This window comes from Chiloscyllium punctatum, chromosome 10 (genome assembly GCF_047496795.1).
Source record: "Chiloscyllium punctatum isolate Juve2018m chromosome 10, sChiPun1.3, whole genome shotgun sequence".
Taxonomy (NCBI): domain Eukaryota; kingdom Metazoa; phylum Chordata; class Chondrichthyes; order Orectolobiformes; family Hemiscylliidae; genus Chiloscyllium; species Chiloscyllium punctatum.
In genome coordinates, this window is record NC_092748.1 from 47,738,415 (window position 1) to 47,759,637 (window position 21,223).

The window sequence follows — 21,223 nt, forward strand, 5'->3', positions numbered from 1 at the left end:
AATTCCTAGAAGATTTATTCTAATGCTAAATTATGACTGGGTTAGACAATGACAGCCAAAAGCAGGTGCTGTTTTAAGAATCCCACCAATCTAGTCAAGAGGCCATGTCAAAGCTCATTGCAGCAATAGGCAGTCACATTTTATGGACCAGTGTTTCTAAATCCTATACTCCAGAACAAAACTGCTAAGAGGCTCCCACTGCAGTTTGGGATTCTGATTATAATGATTACTGAGGGCAATAGATTGTATGCTATTTTCCAGCATTTTGGACAAGTAGAGAAATTTCACTTCTTGCACAAGTCTTCAATACTATCAAAAATAGATGTGCTATTAATCTTCTGAGTTCTGTTCTCCGATATTAAGAAATAATCTGATGGGAAAATTTGAGACAACAGAGGGTACCTTTATTCCCTGTTTAGAAGCATTGCAGATGGAGGCACAAGTGAGAAAGGCTTACTCTGGAGCAATCAGAGCACACCCCTCTTGAATATCTTGCAATGTTCAAAAAAGCTGAGATGTGTCCAATATTACTCCTTGATACTAATTTAATTCTTCAAAAGAGGGTCATATTTTCTGAAAGATTCTAGGAACTATGTCCACATGAGTAACCATCAGCTATATTTTGATACATTACAGATGTAACATCTTTAAAATGTGCAAGGTTAGTTAATCAGGTAGCATTTTGTAATATTGAGCCAAGATTTATGCACCGTGCTAATGGCTGCATTCAGAAGACCATTCTGAAGAAGGGTCACTGGACCTGAAATGTTAACTCTGCTTTCTCTCTCCAGATGCTGCCTGACCTAAGTTTTTCCAGCAGTTTCTGATTTCCAGCATTACCAGTTCTTTAGTTTTTTTTGTTTTAAGTACCACTTCATCTTAGCAAGTACATATCACAGGCATGCTTCAAACCTTTCAGGATTACCACCACGGGAGATGGGTTAATGACCTGAAAGATTGCCACTTCATACAGGAATGGCATTGAAAGTTTGTCAAGTTAAATTTCAAGAAATCTAGGCAGCAATTTGCATTTCAGTAATACATTATGTAGAGATTTCAGTGTTTTGTTGGCACTGCAGATGTTCAATGACAAGTAGTACATAACTTAACACATTCTACATTTGTTACTATTTAGCTGAAAGAAGAGCAGAACCAGCAGTTGAAAGGTCATTCCATAAGCACTTTTAGCATGTCACTAATATTAAGTTGCATTTTATTATTTTTAAGACTGCCACATGAAATAATCCATATGTTTACTAAGCATTGTTGTCTAGTTTTCCCTCCTAAATTAGATAAATTTTGTATGAGCTGATTTGGTATTCACCACTCAGATGATACATTGTTCCACATATATAACTCCACTTAATCATATCTCATCAGGCCTTACAAGGGCTCAATTTTCCTTTCCAAGGGAGAGTGGAATGGATGTGAGATGTAGAGGTTTCACTTTAGATTAATGTCAAAAGAGAGGTTGCAGAAGTGCAATCTAATCTGATATAAGCATTTTTTTTGTAGTAAGTGGCTGGTTTTGCCTGAGCTAAACTATGTTTGACTTAGTATGCAGGTATGTCCTATTATTTAAAGTTTGAAGTTGTCATCATTAACTTCTATTTATAATATCCCCACTTAAGTTCATACAGTATATTTGTTTGTATTCCAATGTGCATTTACAGTTTTGTCAATTTCTGAACTACTATAGAGGCATCACATTGGAGATCGCAGTCTATCCCTGTGCAACATGTTCCTTGATGAAATGGCTAAGCAAGCCCGCAATCTCATCACAGACATTTGTACAGAACAGTGCACTCTTAGTGACCAGGTAAGATTCCAGCTTTTTTAAATATGGTTTGGATAAAAGCGCATTGTTTAAACTGGGTTATGAAATTCTATATCAGACCTTGCAAAACACCTGGTTTTTTTTGTCATAGTTATTTTCTAAAACATTTATTACTTGCCTTCTTATCCCTTTGTAGCTTAGAGAAATTATTGCAATATTGAAGTAATCTTATGAGAAGGAATAAACTATTTACCTTTTATGTAGCTTGAAACTAGCTGAACCTGTCACTTGATCCAATTTCCAACTCCAATAGTGGCACAACTGTAGAAGAGGAAAGTTAATAATTAACAATTGCTTTCTAGTATTCTTGGAATTTGAGTGTTTGACTGTGAAACTACATTCTCAGTGAACCTGTCATTTCCATCCTGAATGTGTCTTGAATTTTCAATATCTTTGAATATCAAGATCATAATTTACTCAAATATCTTCCTGTGTTTTGATGGGGAGCATAACTAATAAATCTAAAGCCCCTTTAACATTGGAATGTCAGCAAATGTTTTTCAGAGAAAAAGGGACAGGTGAAATGAGATGGAGGATCACTCAAATAATTGGTCAACAAGTAGATTTTAAGGTCTTTCTTTGAAGAGAGAAAACTGGCAAGAGAAAAAGGATTTCCAGTGCACGAAGCCTAGGTAACTGGAGGTGTGACTTGCCAAGGAAGGAGTGGCTCAAAAGAAAGTAAGCATCACACAGGTGGGATGGAGACTTTCGGGCTGGCAGAGGTTACAGGTGAAAGAAGCACAAGCATAATTGTTGTAGATCTTGAAGATTACAGATGATCTTTGATCAGGATATGAGAGAGAATATGATGATCGAATGTTAATTAAAGGTAAAGGTTGGGTGACCAACTGAGAATATATTGAACAATTCAGCGTGCAGATGACGAAAATAGCGTTTTTGAGTAGATGAGTTAAGACAGAGACAGTACTTGATAAGTAAAAGTTGGTAGTGAAGATTATGGAGTTGGCAGCTCAGTAATTAGTTGTGAACAGTCTAGTTCGGTCTGAGATGGTAATCATGAAAGGGTTAAAACTTGACAAGATTACTTGGGAATGTGGGAATTTTTGTCTTAGATGATTTATTTCAGTTTAACATTAGTATCTCACAAAAAAGATGGCATATAGCAGTCTGAAGCTGAACAATCAGGCAGGGTGCTTAGCACATAGTTAGATGCCATCAGTGTGTAATTCGAAGCTGAAAATATGTTTGCAGATATTGTTAACAAGGCACAACTACTAAATGTGATAGATGGTTCCACAGATAAATGTGTAAGTAGGACATTATTTTTCATTTTAATTAACTCACTGTGGGCTTCACTGGTGGGGCCAACATTTATTGCCCATTCCTAAGTGCTTCTGAGAGTGTGTGAGAGCCACCTTCTTGTATTTCCATAATCCGTGTTGTGGGTATGCCCACAGTGTTCGTAAAAAAAGGAGTTCCAGGATTTTGATAGTGAAGAAATGGTTTGAGGTTAGGATGACATGTTATTTGGTGGGATTATTAGAGATGATTAAGCTACAATCAGAAAAGTAAAAGTTGTGCCAGTCATTGGCATTGATGCTTAGTTCAACAGCAGTTAGAGACATTAGAGAAGGGTATCATGATTGGCCATTTCGACAGCAGCAGAAGGGATCAGGTTATAAATGAGCTTTGGTGAAATATCAGTGTGGGGATGTGTTTTGTGACATTTCTAAGGCTAGTGCTATGGCAGGGCTGAAAAACTGATTCAGATAAATAACTATTGAAAAGTGAGGCAACAATGTGTTCAGTGGCTTTGAAGATGAAAACACTTCGGGAGTGAGGTGATAGTTTGCAAAGGCAGAAAGGTCTAGAATGGGTTTTCTGAGGAAGGACTTGGAGACCAGTTTTGAAAGGAAGGGGACTAGTAACTGAGGAGAAGGAACAATTTACAGCATGCCCTAACATTGGACCTAGAAGGTAGTTGGGTCAACACTGAATGGGAAGAGGAGGTGATTGTTTGGGTTAAGATTACTTTTTAGAAAGGGCATCTGATGAAATAAAGGAAACTCCAAAGCAAAACAAGCTGGTCAGCGAGGGGTGGCAGGCAAGAAACAGAAACGGCTGAACAAATAGATTGAGTCATCATGTGAGTGGACTTTACTGAGATGATTCAGGAAAACTGAACAAAGTTAACTTTGGTTTCCAAGCTAGTCCTCACGTACTGGCAAGTTTTTGCCAAGGGCACTGAGGTTTGAAAATGTGGAGTGACTCAATCAGTTTTGATGATGGATGGTTAACTAGTGAGAGTCGGACTCTGATTTATGCCCTTTGGACTTGCAAGAACTACATGCAGCATTAATAATACCATTAAATAAGCAATAATAAATTAATAAAAGTACGTACTTTCTAAAAAGTTTGAAATGGTACAATTTATGGGCGTGCAAGAAGAGAGAAAGCTGGGGCTACTTGTGCAAAACTTTTGTAAATGGCTTTTAATAAAACATGTGCAATCCTTGCAAGTTTTGCAAATAGAGGCTGAGAGCACAAATACCAGCAAAGTCTTGTGAAGAGCCTGGTTTCGCCTTTGATCGTATATTGTGTCCAGTACTGGGCACAGCACTTTTGAAAAGGTGGGATGGCTTTAGAAAGGCTACAGGAAATGTTTACTAGTGCAGCTTCAGAGAGAAGTGCCACAGAGCAGTATTACATAGATTAACTAGAGAAACTTGATTTGTCCTTATTTGAGGAAATATGGCTAAGGGGAGAAATTTGAAAGTTGTTTTAAGTCTTGAATATTTTGTGAGTAAATGAAGAAAAACTTTTCAAATGCATGTGGGGTACACATTTAAGGCGATTTTCATAAGAATCAGAGGTGACATGAAAATCTTATGCAATAAGTAGTTAAAATTCGGAATGCAGTGCCTGATAAGAAGTGGTAGATAAAGTTCAATGCTAGCCTTAAAAAGGGGAATTGCATTTTTGAAGAAAAGTAAGAAGGTTCCTGGGTTTTGATAAACTGTTTGGGAAGTGGGATTAATTGAATTGCTCCTCAAGAGAACCAGCAGACTCAATGGGCAGTATACTCCCTTTGTAATTTACTGACTGATTTTGTTTTGGTGAATTCAAGCCCCACACCATAATTTGAAGACATAGTCTGGTTGGTATTTCTTTTGCAGTATTGAGATGGGTATAGATACTGCTTTTTTGACATTAAACTGAGATTCCATCTATCTAATGGAATTGAAAATATCCTGTAGAAATGTCAGTGCTGTACACATAGATTGTGCATTGGCGTTACCAGCCATGTCATCAGAAAATACTCCTTGTCACTGAATAGCTGTCTTTCGATTTGCCATAGTGGTTGAAGTACAGCTGAAAGTGACTGCAGAATGAAAGCATCATGCCAGCTGCCTGCACACTTAGTTTGACATGTACCTATATTAATCTTTATTTTTGTGGTCTTGTATGAGTTTTTGCCTTTTTGGTGAATTACAGGGTGTTTTCATACCTTCCTCGCCCATATGATGCCCAAAGATTAACTACATTTATCTCATGGCCATTGGGGAACATTGCTATACATAAATTAGCTTCTATTTTTACCAACACACCGAAAGGCCATTTAAGCCTGCAAATCATTGGCTTTTAAGGTTTTGAAGTGTCCTAAAGTTGCTAAAATTGCATAAATGCAGGTTCTTCCTTTTGTTATCTTGAAGTGAAACCATTCTGATGGAATAATTGATTTTTAAAATACATTTTACACTTTCCAGTTGGCAAAATAAAAATCCTGTGGCTAATTTATTGGTTTTGGATATTTAAAGGAGTAGCCTATTAAGTAATAGTCTAATTTTTACCAGTCAGTGATTGAGTAGCAGTTTTCAATATTTGATAAGTTTTGTGTTGGTGACCATAAGAAATAAAATTAAGAGTAGGCTGATTGACAATAGACGCAGGAGTAGGCCATTCTGCCCTTCGAGCCTGCACCACCATTCAATATGATCATGGCTGATCATCCTTAATCAGTATCTTGTTCCTGCCTAATCTCCATGATCCTTGATTCCACTATCCTTGAGAGCTCTATCCAACTCTTTCTTAAATGAATCCAGAGACTGGGCCTCTACTGTCCTGTGGGGCAGAGCATTCCACACAGCCACGACTCTCTGGGTGAAGACGTTTCTCCTCATCTCTGTCCTAAATGGTCTACCCCGTATTTTTAAGCTGTTTCCTCTGGTTCGGCACTCACCCATCAGCGGAAACCTGATTCCTGCTGCCAGAGTGTCCAATCCTTTAATAATCTTATATCTCTCAATCAGGTCCCCTCTCAGTCTTCTAAACTCAAGGGTATACAAGCCCAGTCGCTCCAGTCTTTCAGTGTAAGGTAGTCCCACCATTCCAGGAATTGACCTCGTGAACCTACGCTGCACTCCCTCAATAGCCAGAATGTCGTCTTCAAATTTGTAGACCAGAACTGCACACAATACTCCAGGTGTGGTCTCACCAGGGCCCTGTACAGCTGCAGAAGCACCTCTTTGCTTCTATACTCAATCCCTCTTGTTATGAAGGCCAGCATGCTATTAGCCTTCTTCACTACCTGCTGTACCTGCATGCTTACCTTCATTGACTGGTGCACAAGAACACCCAGATCTCTCTGTACTGCCCCTTTACCTAAATTGATTCCATTGAGGTAGTAATCTGCCTTCCTGTTCTTGCCACCAAAGTGGATAACCATACATTTATCCACATTAAACTGCATCTGCCATGCATCTGACTACTCACCTAACCTGTCCAGGTCACCCTGTAATCTCCTAACATCCTCATCATATTTCACCCTGCCACCCAGCTTAGTATCATCAGCAAATTTGCTAATGTTATTATTAATACCATCTTCTATATCATTAGTATATATTGTAAAAAGCTGCAGTCCCAGCACTGATCCCTGCAGTACCCCATTGGTCACTGCCTGCCATTCTGAAATGGAGCTGTTTATCGCTACTGTGTTTCCTATCAGCTAATCAACTTTCATCCAAGTTAATACATTGTCCTCAATACCATGCGCCCTAATTTTGCTCACTAACCTCCTATGTGGGACTTTATCAAAAGCTTTCCAGGTACACTACATGTACTGGATCTCTCTCGTCCATCTTCAGAGTTACATCCTTAAAAAAATTCCAGAAGATTAGTCAAGCAAGATTTCCCCTTCATAAATCCATGCTGACTCTGACCAATCCTGTTACTGCTATCCAGATGTGTCGTAATTTCATCCTTTATAATAGACTCCAGCATCTTTCCCACCACTGAGGTCAGACTAGCAGGTCTATAATTTCCTGCTTTCTCTCTCCCACCTTTCTTAAAAAGTGGTACAACATTGGCCACCCTCCAATCCATAGGAACTGATCCCAAATCTATCGAACTCTGAAAAATAATCACCACCGCAGCCACGATTTTTCGAGCCACCTCCTTAAGTACCCTGGGATGTAGACCATCAGGCCCTGGGGACTTATCAACCTTCAGACCTAACAGTCTCTCCTGGCAAATATAAATTCCCTTAAGTGCAGGTCCTTCAGCCACTGTTACCTCAGGGAGATTGCTTGTGTCTTCCCCAGTGAACATAGATCTGAAGCAACAATTCAATTCTTCTGCCATTTCTTTGTTCCCTGTAATCTGTCCCTGTTTCTGTCTTCAAGGGCCCAATTTTAGTCTTAACCATTTTTTTGCTTTTCACATACCTAAAAAAGCTTTTACTATCTTCCTTTATATTTCTGGCCAGTTTACCTTTGTACCTCATTTTTTCTCTGCGTGTTTCCTTCTTAGTAATCCTCTGTTGTTCTTTAAAAGCTTCCCAGTCCTCTGTTTTCCCAGTTATCTTTGCTATGTTATACTTTTTCTCTTTTAACTTTATATTTTTCTTAACTTCCCTCGTCAGCCACAGCATCCCATGCCGCCTCCTAGGATCTTCCTTCCTTTTTGGAATGAACTGATCCTGCATCTGCTGCATTATACACTGAAATATCCACCATTGTTCCTCCACTGTCATCCCTGCTAAGGTATTGCACCATTGAACTTTGGCCAGCTCCTCCCTCATAGTGCCATAGTTCCCTTTATTCACCAGAAATATTGTCAGTTCCGATTGTACCCTCTCCTCCTCAAATTGCAGATTGAAGCTTATTGTATTATGGTCACTACTTCAGTTCGAGGTCCCTGATCAATTCTGGTTCGTTGCACAATACCAGATCCAGAATTGCCTTCTTCCTGGTAGGCTCCAGCACCAGCTGTTCTAAGAATCCATCTCTGAGGCACTCCACAAAGTCTCTTTCTTGAGGTCCAATACCATCCTGATTCTCCCAGTCTACCTGCATGTTGAAATCCCCCATTACAACTGTAGTTACATCTTTGTGACAGGCTAATTTCAGCTCCTGATTCAACTTCCATCCGACATCCAGACTACTGTTTGGGGGGCCTGTAGATAACTCCCAAGAGGGTCTTTTTACCCTTAGAATTTCTCAGAGACTCTACATTCCCTGATTCTAGGACCCCCGCGCAAGGGACTGAATATCATCCCTTACCAACATGGCCACCCCCCCCCCCCCCCCCTCTGCCTGTCAGTCTGTCCTTACGAAAGCACGTGTAGCCTTGAATATTCATTTCCCAGGCCCTGTCCACTTGAAGCCACGTCTCAGTTATCCCCACAATATCGTATCTGCCAATTTCCAAAAGAGCCTCAAGTTCATCCATCTTATTTCTCATGCTTCGTGCATTCATGTATAGTATTTTTAATTTGTTACTGCCCTCACCCTTCCCATCAACTCCTATTTCACTCAACCTTACAGCATGATCTCTTTTTGAGTTTTCTGCCTCATTGATGCAGTTGTCTTTCTTGACTTCCCTTGTTCTAACTTTCCCTTCAATTTCCTTCTTAAACATCCAGTTTGTCCCCTCCCCCTGCTACTTAGTTTAAACATAGCTGTGTTGCAGTAGCAAACCTGCCTGCCAAAATGCTGGTGCCTAACCTATTAAGTTGCAAACCGTCTCCCTTATATAATTTATCCTTACCACAAAACATACCCCAGTGATCCAAGAATTTAAATCCTTGCTTCCTGCACCAGTTCCCCAGCCACACGTTCAAGTCCATTATCTCCCTGTTTCTGGCCTCACCAGCCTGAGGAACTGGAAGCAAACTGGAGATAACCACCTTGGACGTCCTGCTTTTCAGCCTTCTTCCTAGTTCTCCGAAGTCCCGCTGTAGTATGTTCTTCCTCTTCTTCCCGACATCATTTGTGCTGACATGTACCACCACCTCTGGCTCTTCACCTTCATCCTTGAGGATTTCCTGCACTCTGTCTGTGATGTCTTTAACCTTGGCACCAGGAAGGCAACACACCATCCTTAAGTCCCGCCTGCTGCCACAAAAACCCCGGTCAGTTCCTCTCACTATGGAGTCCCCTATTACCACGGCTCTGTGCGATGACCGACTCTTCTGCTCTGCATCCACGCCAACTTTTGATTGACAGACCTGGTCACCTCGCGGATTGGCAGTCTCATCTGTCTCTACTGTTTCCAAAAGATTCAACTTGTTCCTGACAGGTACTTCCCCTGGTGTCTCTTGCACCTGTCTCCTCTCTTCTGGTATGGTCGGTGTAATGACCTTTGAACCTGTTCAATCATTCAATAATGTCATGGCTGAACTGACATTCCTCATGCCCACTTTCCTGCCCTTTCCCCATAACCCTTAATTCCCCTATTGATCAAGAATCTGTCTCAGCCATAAATAATATACACGGGAACTCTGCCCCTTCAGCTGTCTGTGGCAAGGAGTTAGGAAGACTCACAACCCTCTGAAAGAAGAAATTCCTCCTAGTCTTGGTCTCAAATTGGCACTCCTTTATTCTGAAACTATGCTGTAGTCCTCGACTCTCCCATGAGGGGAAACATGCTCATAGCATTTACCCTGTCAAGCTCCTTAAGAATTCTATATATTTCAATGAGATATTCTCTCATTCTTCGAAACTTCGGTGAGTAGAGTCCCAACCTGTTTAATCTTGTCTCAAAGATAATCCCTCCAACCAGGGATCATCCGAGTGAACCTTCTCTGAATTCCTTCAATAAAACTATATATTTTCTTCAATAAAGGGACCAAAACTGCTCTTGAGTATTTTAGTCATAGTCTTACCAGCACCTTTGTAAGGTTGCAGTAAGACTTCCCTACTCTTGTACTCCAGTGCCCTTAAAATAAGGACCAACATTCGATTAGCTTTCCTGATTACCTGTTGCATCTATGTGCCCCCAAGCCCCTTTGTATTACAGGTTTCAGCAGCTTTTCTTCATTTCAACAACGCAGATCTTTTGTCCTCCCTTCCAAAATGAGTAACTTTTTACTTTTCCACATTATACTCTGTTTGACATCATTTTTCCCACTTAACCTATCAATATCTCTCAAGCTGTTTGTATCCCTCTCACATTTTGCCTTCCCACCTATTTCAGAGTTGTCAGTAAATTTGGCTACAATATATTCACTTCCTTCCTCCAAGTCATTCATATATATATTGTAAACAGTTACAGTCCAGTACTGATCCCCAAGGAACCCCACTGTCAGAGGTCACCAACCTAAAAAAAAAACTCCTTATCCCACACTCGCTATTTCCTGCTCATGAGTGAATTCTCTGTCCATGCCAATATGCTACCTCCAAAACTGTGGTGAATGCTGAGAGTTGTGCTGGGCAAGAATTGATTTAAGTCTCATGCTGTCTATCAAAATAAGACTGATGAGCTGTACATGCTATGGATGAAGGAAAGAGAAATAATTTGGAACAACTGAAAACTGTATGGAGAAAATTATGAATGCTTATTGATACTTAGTTATTTGTACAATATATGAGTAGTTTGGTTTTATTAGGGTATTTAAGAGTCTGCATGTCTCAGCACCGATATAAAATGTAAAGGAAATATCTTTTTAGGAATGCTTTTTTCATAACATGAAATTTGCACATTCAGGCAATACACAAAATAGCAAAAAGCTTAAGCATAAGAACTTTAGACAATTAATCAATAAAAGAAAAAAAGTAGAGACCTGTTCCTTTTGTAGATGCCTTTTCAAGGTAATTTTTTTTAAATTGTTTTTTTCCTTGTAGCAAAAATAATAAAAGCACTTCTGATTTTCTTACATTATTCTTACTCTCCCAGGCTTCCATTGGCTAAAAACCCCAATATCTGTCGATAAACTGTTCAGATATGTGGTAAAGTACATCTGGTGCAGAATTGATATTTCTGATGGAGAGTATAAATCATTTTTGGGGTTCTCTATTTTAGCCACCACACTCTTCCTGGAAAGAAAAATTCAAAATCTAACTTAAATATAATATCAGTAAAGGACAAGAGTACATATGCTATACAGTTCCTGTTGATCTAGAAAGTTGGTTATCCATGATATGTGGGCAATAATTTGGATTACAACATTAGAGCATCCAAAAGAAATTTTGTTTTCAGGAAAATGTTTAAAACTGTCACTTGCTTGGCATTTATAATTAACATGGAAAACACAAACTTGTAAGTTGTTTGTCAAGAGTAAAAAAAAGGAATTGTCTCTTGAAAAATAGGTTTAATGTTTTGCTGCTTGAAATTATTTAGCAGTTTTTTCCTAATTGTCCAACAAAGAATTGAATGTTTTACATATATTTGATTCAACACAATAAAAAGTTTTGACCAATAATTCAATTAACTATTTTTTGGAAAATATATGAAACATCAAAACGTAGAAAATAGTTGTAGGTGTAGGCCATTCTGCCCTTCAAGCGTGCACCACCATTCCATATGATCATGGCTGATCATGTAATTTCAATATCCCATTCCTGCTTTGTCTCCATACCCCTTGATCCCTTGAGCCACAAGAGCCATGTCCAGTTCCCTCTTAAATAGATCTAATGAACCGGCCCCAACAGCTTCCTGTGGGAGAGAATTTCACAGGTCCACAACTCAGTGAAAAATTCTTCGTCATCTCTTCGCCATCTTGAATGGCTCACCCCTTATTCTTAGACTATGACACCTAGTTTTGGACTTCCCCAACATTGGGAACATTCTTCCCTCATCTAGTCTGTTCAGTCCCATCAGGATTTTATATGCTTCTAAGAGATCCCCACTCAATCTTCCAAGTTCCAACGACTTTCAGCCAAGTCAATCCAATCTTGACTCATGTTAGACCTGCCATCCCGAGAATCAGTCTGGTAAACCTTCATTGGACTCCCTCAATAGCAACAATGTCCTTCCTCAGACTAGGAGACCAAAACTGTGCACACTATTCAAGGTGTGGCCTCAAAAAGGCTCTGTATAACTGCAGCAAGGCATCCTTACTCTGATACTCCAATCCTCTCACAATGAAGGCCAGCATTCCTCACTGCCTGCTACACATTCTTGACAGTCTTCAGTGACTGTTCCACCATGACACCCAGGTCTTGTTGCATGTTACCTTTTCTTAAACAGCTATCATTCAGATACTAATCTGCCTTCCTGTTTTTGCAACCAAAATGGATAATCTCACATTTATCTACATTATATTGTATTTTCCCACTCGACCAGTCTGTCCAAGTAACCCTGCAACCTCTTAACATTCTTCTCATTTCATGCGCTGCCACCCAACTTAGTGTCATTTGCAGATTTGAAGATATGCACTCAATTTCTTCGTCCAAATCATCAAAGTATATTGTGAACAGCTGAGGTCCCAACACTGAATACTGCAATACCCCACTTGTTACTGCCTGCCACTCTGAAAAGAACCCATTTATTCCAACTCTCTGCTTCCAGTCTGCCAACCAGTTCTCTGTTCATGTCAATACATTACTTCCAATACCATGAGCTTTAATTTTCCTTCCTAATCTCTTGTGTGGAACCTTGTCAGAAGCCTTTTGAAAGTCTAGAGACACAACATCTACTAATGCACCCTTGTATGTTATACTGGTCACATCCTTAAAAAAAAAGTTGCAGAAGATTTATCAAGCATGATTTTCCTTTAGTGAATCCATGCCAACTAGGATGATTCTGTCACTGCTTTCCAAATTCTCAGTAATTACATCTTTAATAATTGACTCCCCCATTTTCCCCACCACTCATATGAGGCTAACCTTCCAATAATTCCCCATTTTCTCTCCATCCTTTTTTAAAGAGTGAAGTTACATTAGGTACTCTCCAGTCCATTGGAACTCTTCCAGAGATTACAGAATGCTGGAAATTGATCAGTGCATCCATTATTTTTAGGGACAATTCCTTAAGTTCTCTGGGATGCACAACAACAGATCCTGAGGACTTAGTGTTTTAATCCCATCAATTTCCCCAAGACCATTTCCTGACTAATAAGGATTTTCTTCCGTTCCTCCTTTATGTTTGACGCTCTGTCTTTTAGCATTTCCTGAATGTTATTTGTGTCCTGCTTAATGAAGACAGATCCAAAGTATTTGTTCAACTAGTCCGCCATATCTTTGTTCATTACAAATTTTAACTGTACGTCTCTATGACCTATAGTTGCCTTTACCAGTCTTTTTGTGTTCACATATATATAGAAGCTTTTGCAGTCAGTTTTTACTTTTCATGCAAACTTGCTTTCATTTGTATTTTTGCCATCTGAATTAAACCCTTGGTCCTCTGCTGAATTTCAATTTTCTCCCAGCCCTCAGGTTTGCTGCTTTTTCTGACAAATTTAAATGTCTTCTGTTATGACTTTTAACACTAACCCTGATTTCGCTTGTTAGCCATCGTTGAGCCACCTTCCCTGTTTTATGCTTACACCAGATAGGGATGTACAATTGTTGAAATTCATCCATACTTATAGAGGTTTACAAAATCATGAGGGGCATGAATAGGATAAATAGACAAAGTCTTTTCCCTGGGGTGGGGGAGTCCAGAGCTAGAGAGAATAGGTTTAGGATGAGAGGAGAAAGATATAAAAGAGACTTAAGGGGCAACTTTTTCTCGCAGAGGGTGATATGTATACAGAATGAGCTGCCAGAGGAAGTGGTGGAGGCTGGTACAATTGCAACATTTAAAAGGCATTCAGATGGGTATGTGAATAGGAAGGGTTTGGAGGGATATGTTCCAGGTGTGGGCAGGTGGGACTAGATGGGGTTGGGATGTCTGTTTGGCATGGAGGAGTTGGACTGAAGGGTCTGTTTTCATGCTGTACATCTCTGTGACTCTATAATCTTTTAAATGTCTATCATTGTCTATCCACTATCAACCTCTTAAGTAACCTTGGCCAGCTTACCCTAGCCAATGCATGCCTCGTACCATCAAAATTAGCTTTCATTAAGTTCAGGACCCTAGTTTCAGAAAATCAATACACTTGATGTGAAGTCCTACCTCAATCATATATCAATTGTGTTAGCTTTGGCATGTTTATCTCTTAAGCTGTTTTAAAGATTCCATTTGCTTGTTTTTTTCTGTTCTGCAGTTATTGCCAAAACATTGTGCCAAGACTATCAGTCAAGCAGTGAATAAAAAGTCCAAAAAACAGACTGGAAAGAAAGGGGAACCTGAAAGGGAGAAACCAGGAGTGGAGAGTATGAGAAAGAACAGACTACTGGTTACCAAGTGAGGAATCTTCAAGTGTCACTTTTTTGTAATTTTCTTTAGTCAATTTTTTCCAGATTAATTGTTTAAATAGAAAAGTGTTTGGAAGTCAGAAATTGTGGAAAAAAAACCATTGAAGTTTGATTTCTTGTATTAAACAGTCTTCTACTTGTTTCAGTGATATCCTGAGACATGAATAGTTGTTGTCCCAACACTGACCCCTGTAGAACACCACGAGTCACCAGCTGTCAGCCTGAAAAAGAATACTTTATCCTTACTGTCTGCCTTTTGCCTGTCAGCCAATCCTCTACCTGTGCTAGTACCTTGCCCGTGACACCATCTTGCTTGGCCATTACCACCTCAAAACATTCTGACAGATTTATCAGATATGTTGGCCCCTTAACCAGGCTGTGCTTGACTCTGCCCTATCTTATGTAGTTCCAAGTACTCTGCAATCTCATCCTTAATAATGAACTCTGTAAACTTACCAATGACTAAGGGCATGCGAACCAGCCGATAAAATCCCGTCTTCTGCCTCCTCCTCCTCTTAAGCGGGGTTTTATATTAACCATTGTCCAGTCCTCCAGGACCCTCCCTGACTCTGGTGATAATCTTTCAGCAATCACTAATGCTGCCACAAACTCCTCAGACATCTCATTAAGACTCTGGGGTGTGATCCATTTGAGCTAGATGATTTATACACCTTCAGACTTTTCAGCTTCCTCAGCATCTTCTCCTTGTTCATGACACCTAAACTTACCTCTGCCCCCTGACTGTTCAAGTTCTGGTATGCTGCTGGTGTCTTCCACAATGAAGACTTATGCAAAGTAATTGGTTTTACGGATCATCTTCAAAGAGAAAAGAGATGTCTTGGTAGTGAATTTGGAAAAGCCTTAGCAGTTGAAAACACAGCCACTGACAATGAAGCAATTAAAATTGGGAGTACACAAGTAACCAGAATTAGAGGAATGCACACACCAAAGTTTTGGGGTAATGTGAGCGAAGGGGAAGCACGTTGGACAAGGAAGGCACGAATGAAAGTTCAGCAGTTCTAGAATTAAGGCAGTCTGGTTTGGTGAGAATAGACATCCTTTATGGCGGATCAGTTATGTTGACAAAAGCTTATCTTTTGGAATCAAATGTCTGGTGTGAGTGAACGACTGAAAGAGAAAAGTGGCAGTAGGTCTATATGTAGTAGGAACTGAAGACAGTGACTTTCAACTTAGGAATACTTAATTAGTTAAAATCAAGGTAATTGTTTGATAAGCAGTCTGACAATTTAATTAGTAATCTGTTACTCTAGTTTTACATACGTGTGTTTGTTTACATAACGATCATGTTTTAAAGCAATTACTCAAGAATTGTTTTGAGGCATTTGAGAAATGTTAAAACAATTTTTTTAATTACTTTTCTAATTATGGATTTTTTCTTAAAAGCATTAGCCAAATCTTTTGTTTGTTTTTGTTTTTCAGTTTGGACAAGCTTCACACTGCTCTCTCTGAGCTTTGTTTCTCCATCAATTATGTTCCTAATTTAGTCGTCTGGGAGCACACTTTTACACCACGCGAGTATTTGACTTCACATTTGGAAATACGCTTTACTAAGTAAGATGTTTACCCAATTTTGTAAAAGAAAAATGCAGCATATGTATGTGGTATTCTAGGATCACTAAGTTATAAGGCCAACATTAAATTTGTCATTGAAAAAATATGAAATTAGCAACTATTCAGTTCATTAAACTGATGGCAAGATGGTGAAGAATGAGTCTACGTGAAATGGAAAATACCAGTTTCACCATCTTCACTGGTTCCTTGATTTTGTGTACATGTGCTCAGATGTTCCTTCCCTTACAGGAAAGGCGTAGAATCAGAGTTGAGCCCTCGTTGTTTATAAAAGCATTATTGAAAATATAGAATATTTGGATCCTGGTTTTGGGAAAGAGGTAACGTAAAGTGTGTTGACTTTTAAAGGGACCATCAGCCAATTTAGTCAATAAAGATTGAGCCATACAACCATGGGCAAGCACGGTGGCTCAGTGGTCAGCACTGCTGCCTCACAGCACTGAAGACCGTGTTCAATTCCACCCTCTGGCAACTGTCTGTTTGGAATTTGCACTTAGTCCCCAAATCTGCATGGGTTTCCTCCGGGTGCTCATGTTTGCTCCCAGAATCCAAAGATGTACAGGCTAGGTGGATTGGTCATACTAAATTGCCCATAGTGTTCAGGGATGTGTAAATTAGGTGGATTAGCTGTGGGAAATGCAGGGTCACAGGGGGAGGGGAGGGGGATGAGTCTGGGTGAGATGCTCTGATGAGTCAGTGTGGACTTGTTGGGCTGAATGGCCTGTTTCCTCACTGTACGACTTCACCTGGTCTTTACATAGAATCCCTAAATTTATTTTATATCTGTGCGAAGTCGGGTAGTATCAGCAAGTGAGCAAAGGTTATTTAAGTGGCTCCAGTCTGAAAGATTTGGAAGAGGAGTACTGACAAGACCTCACCATTGGCTTTTTTTTCTCTTTTAATCGAAGGAATTTCTGCTGCAACTTCAAGGCAGGAAGAATGGAGCCTGGCATATTGTTCCCTTTCCTAATCTAGTTTGCTATCAGTGATGACAAGCATGACAATCATTTGCTTGAGCTGTCCAGTATAGAAATGTCTCAAACAAAAATAAAATGCCTTGAGAGAAGGAAGAATATTAACATGATTTTTAAAGATTAAAACATTTTTTCTTTTCCCACCTATCTTATTTGCAATTATATTTACAAAGCAATATACAACTGCTTCAGTATTCATTCAGTCTTCAGTTTTATTATAGATTTGTATTAATTGGTTAATACATAAAACATCAAAAAAAAACTCAACTGAAATTTAATGTGTTGTCTGAACTTAAAGATGCTACAGTCAACGAAAATAACTTAACGCAATTTATGGACTGCCAAATGTTAGAGTTTTTGGCTTATTACGATTTTTTAAAAACCATTCATTGTTTTTGCTGGATCAGTTTGACTTGTATTGGATATATTATTCCCACTTGAGTTCAAGAACAGTTCCATCTGAAATATTTCTCTCAGATTACATTTATTGCATTAATACATTTGCTAACGGTCCTTAATTTAATTGTCAGGCATGTCCATAGTTTGTTTGATCTCAGTAGTTTCTCATTGATAGGCTCACCAAATACATCAGAGAGATTTTGTTCAAGAGGAGTGGAAAAATGTAAAATGAAAAAATTACTTGGTTAGCAAATTGTACTGAATCCATTTTGAAATTATGGTTTTAGAGGATTAATTTGGTGGTGATATTGTTAAAATATCTAATGTAGTGAAAATGTTCAGTTGCCATTTACTTAGACATCATTGTTCTTATTTTGGTTGCAGAATGTGTCTGAGTTCTGGATGTAAATTATTATTTTTAAGGTTGCACTTGTGTTTTAATTTCAGATCAATTGTGGGAATGACTATGTACAATCAAGCAACACAAGAGATCGCTAAGCCTTCTGAGCTGCTGACAAGTGTGAAAGCCTACATGACTGTACTTCAGTCCATTGAAAACTACGTGCAGATTGATATCACCAGAGTTTTTAACAATGTTCTTCTGCAGCAGACACAACATTTAGATAGTCATGGTGAACCTACCATAACTAGCTTATATACCAACTGGCAAGTATTGAAGTGATATGTGTATGACGTGTGTAAAGAGCATTTATTGATATATTTCATGTTTCAAAACCACCTAATCTAGCTGTACACCTTCACAGGTATCTAGAAACTCTTTTGCGACAAGTCAGCAATGGACACATTGCATACTTTCCAGCCATGAAGGCATTTGTGAACCTGCCTACAGAGAGTGAACTGACATTTAACGCAGAGGAATATTCAGACATTTCTGGTAAATATGTTGAAGCACTTTCTTCCAAATATCTCTTCTTTTTGTGAAGAAACCACTTAACCTTACCATATCTGTTCCAAAGTGGTTTTGTTTAACCCACTACATGCCTCCACTTCTCTGTGACCTTATTTTGCCTCACTGTTTTCCTGTCTCCAGCTATTAATAGCGGAAATAAGACAGATACTGCCAAGAAGCCTCTGTGAAAGTACCATATGTATTTTCAACTGGTGAATTCAAATGTTTTCAATAAAGGAGTTTAAGTTTTAACTCTTCGTCTACTCTTTCAGATCTCTCCATTTCCAGCTTCTCCTGACTATGTTAACCTTTTACACTAACGGTTCCATTGCTTCTTATTGCCAATAATTACAAGGTTGCTGACTGCAGTTAGGCATACTCTTGGTGTTTTCATTAAATGTTCCTTGACTTCCCAATTGCCTTACCCAAGCGGCTGTTTTTGCCACCCTGTCTCCAAAACATTTAGAACTAAGAAAAATGGAGTAATAGAAACATTTTAACAACAAACCCAGGATTCTTCTCTTGTTTCTCACAGCAATTCCCAGGAATTTCTTTTGATTGCAAGACATCCCAGAGACTTGACAAAGATATGTACTTTTAAAAAAAGGTTGTCCAAATGTTACCTTTAAATACCTACCCAGTACACTTCCATCAGTGACTGTCAGATAACAGTCAGGAGTCAGAATTACTTTTATATCAGTGAGATGGATCAGCTGTTGAAAGGAGAGACAAAACAGAACTTGATTTCTACGGGAATTGTATGTTCTTGAGTTTAATACAGGGGCACAAAATATAGGCTTACCTTTCAGGCACACAATGAATTCTCTGTCCCACTTGTTTGAGTTTATTCCTTGTCTCAGTTTTTAGGATTGTTAAACTTGTTCTTAACTGAGCAAAAGACTTTGAAATGCCTTTGCCTTGGAAGCATCTGATTACAAAGGTTTCAAAGTTGAATTTCCATTTGCACAGAAATATAAATTGAGCTTTAGACGAGATATTTGGAAAAATATATAGTGTGTTCCAGGAAACTCCCATAACGTTTTTGCTTCATTTACAAATTCTGTGGCTTATGAGGACTAAGTAATTTCTCTGGACGTGGAACTGGGACAGGATGTTTGAGGTAAAGAAGTCCAGAATATTCCAAATGTATCTGTTTATCAGTTATCTCATTAAGCTCTGTAAAGTCACCTCTCTAAGCAACTATTTATTGCAAAAGCAGTATGTAATTTAGGCTGCATAGAATCTGTACAGCCCCATATTGTTGCCTGAGGTCAACTCTAACTTCATTCTACTTGTTTTCCCTTCCTTCATAATCCCTTAAAGTGCATCTCAACTACCTAACTAATTGCTTCAGCTTATTCTGCAGCAAAAGTGTTTTTTTTCTAAACTATATTGTAATGTAGGAATCAAGTCAATTGGATGAAGCATTCTCTCCCATAAATAAACAATCCAACTGACTGGAAAAAGATTTGTCCATAAACACTTTGTTCCAGAATGGCTGAGGGTTGCCAGTGTTCTCTGGCATGTACTAATGATGGTTTTTTTTAAAATGGTATCTGTTTCCTCAACATTTACATTGCCAGTCATGAATTAAAATGCTGCATGCAATCAGTGCAGGCATAAGCAGCACCATGTTTATACTTGGGGGAAATAACATTCATGAAGTAACAGTATAACCAGAATTATTTTCACACCATCTTTGACATACGGCCAAAGTGACTGACTACTGATGAAAAATTATCAACAGGGCAAAACCTTTAAATGCATGTTTCTGTCTCAACTGAGTCATAAAGTTAAGTGGTTATAGCTCTTTGGTATGCAAAGATTATTATTAAACAGAAAAATCCCATAAAATCAACCTTTGGCTAACATACAAAACTAAAATTTTAACGGTTCAGTTCCTTAAAATCATAGTTTCGTTTGGATGGTTTTTAAAATGTTTTACAACTTTTTTCAGTTATTGCTGGGGTGGATTTTAAAGTCTCGTTTCAACTGTAATTTAGTGCTAGAAGACACTTGTCCAAAAATAAGTTTTCATTGTTTGCACATTTTAAAATAACAGCTAGAACATAGAAAAATACAGCGCAGTACAGGCCCTTTGGCCCTTGATGTTGTGCCGATCCAAGCCCACCTAACCTACACGAGCCCACTATCCTCCATATGCCTATCCAATGCCCGTTTAAATGCCCATAAAGAGGGAGAGTCCACCACTGCTACTGGCAGGGCATTCCATGAACTCACGACTCGCTGAGTAAAGAATCTACCCCTAACATCTGTCCTATACCTACCACCCCTTAATTTAAAGCTATGCCCCCTCGTAATAGCTGACTCCATACGTGGAAAAAGGTTCTCGTGGTCAACCCTACCTAAACCCCTAATCATCTTGTACACCTCTATCAAGTCACCCCTAAACCTTCTTTTCTCCAATGAAAACAGCCCCAAGTGCCTCAGCCTTTCCTCATACGATCTTCCTACCATACCAGGCGACATCCTGGTAAACCACCTCTGCACCCGTTCCAGTGCCTCCACATCCTTCCTATAGTATGGCGACCAAAACTGCACACAATACTCCAGATGCGGCCGCACCAGAGTCTTATACAATTGCAACATGACCTCAGGACTCCGGAACTCAATTCCTCTACCAATAAAAGCCAGTACGTCATATGCCACCTTCACCGCACTATTTTCCTGGGTGGCAACTTTCAGAGATCTGTGTACATGGACACCAAGATCCCTCTGCTCATCCACACTACCAAGTATCCGACCATTAGCCCAGTACCCCATCTTTTTGTTACTCTTACCAAAGTGAATCACCTCACACTTAGCTACATTGAACTCCATTTGCCACCTTTCTGCCCAGCTCTGCAGCTTATCGATATCCCGCTGTAACCTGACACATCCTTCCTCACTGTCAACAACTCCACCGACTTTCGTATCATCCTCAAACTTGCTCACCCAACCTTCTAGCCCCTCC

General features: G+C 39.2%; 1 protein-coding gene across 4 annotated transcripts in view; it reads left to right on the forward strand.

Annotated features, from left to right (window-relative positions):
- The window catches only part of nckap1 (NCK-associated protein 1), a 209,606-nt gene that overhangs the window by 133,164 nt on the left and 55,219 nt on the right, over positions 1-21,223 (forward strand). For all 4 annotated transcript variants that reach the window (XM_072579056.1, XM_072579057.1, XM_072579058.1 and 1 more), the window contains 5 exons: positions 1,700-1,819; positions 14,226-14,365; positions 15,817-15,948; positions 17,787-18,005; positions 18,104-18,234. In XM_072579056.1, the coding sequence (XP_072435157.1) occupies positions 1,700-1,819; positions 14,226-14,365; positions 15,817-15,948; positions 17,787-18,005; positions 18,104-18,234 (742 nt within the window). The remainder of the gene's footprint in view (positions 1-1,699; positions 1,820-14,225; positions 14,366-15,816; positions 15,949-17,786; positions 18,006-18,103; positions 18,235-21,223) is intronic.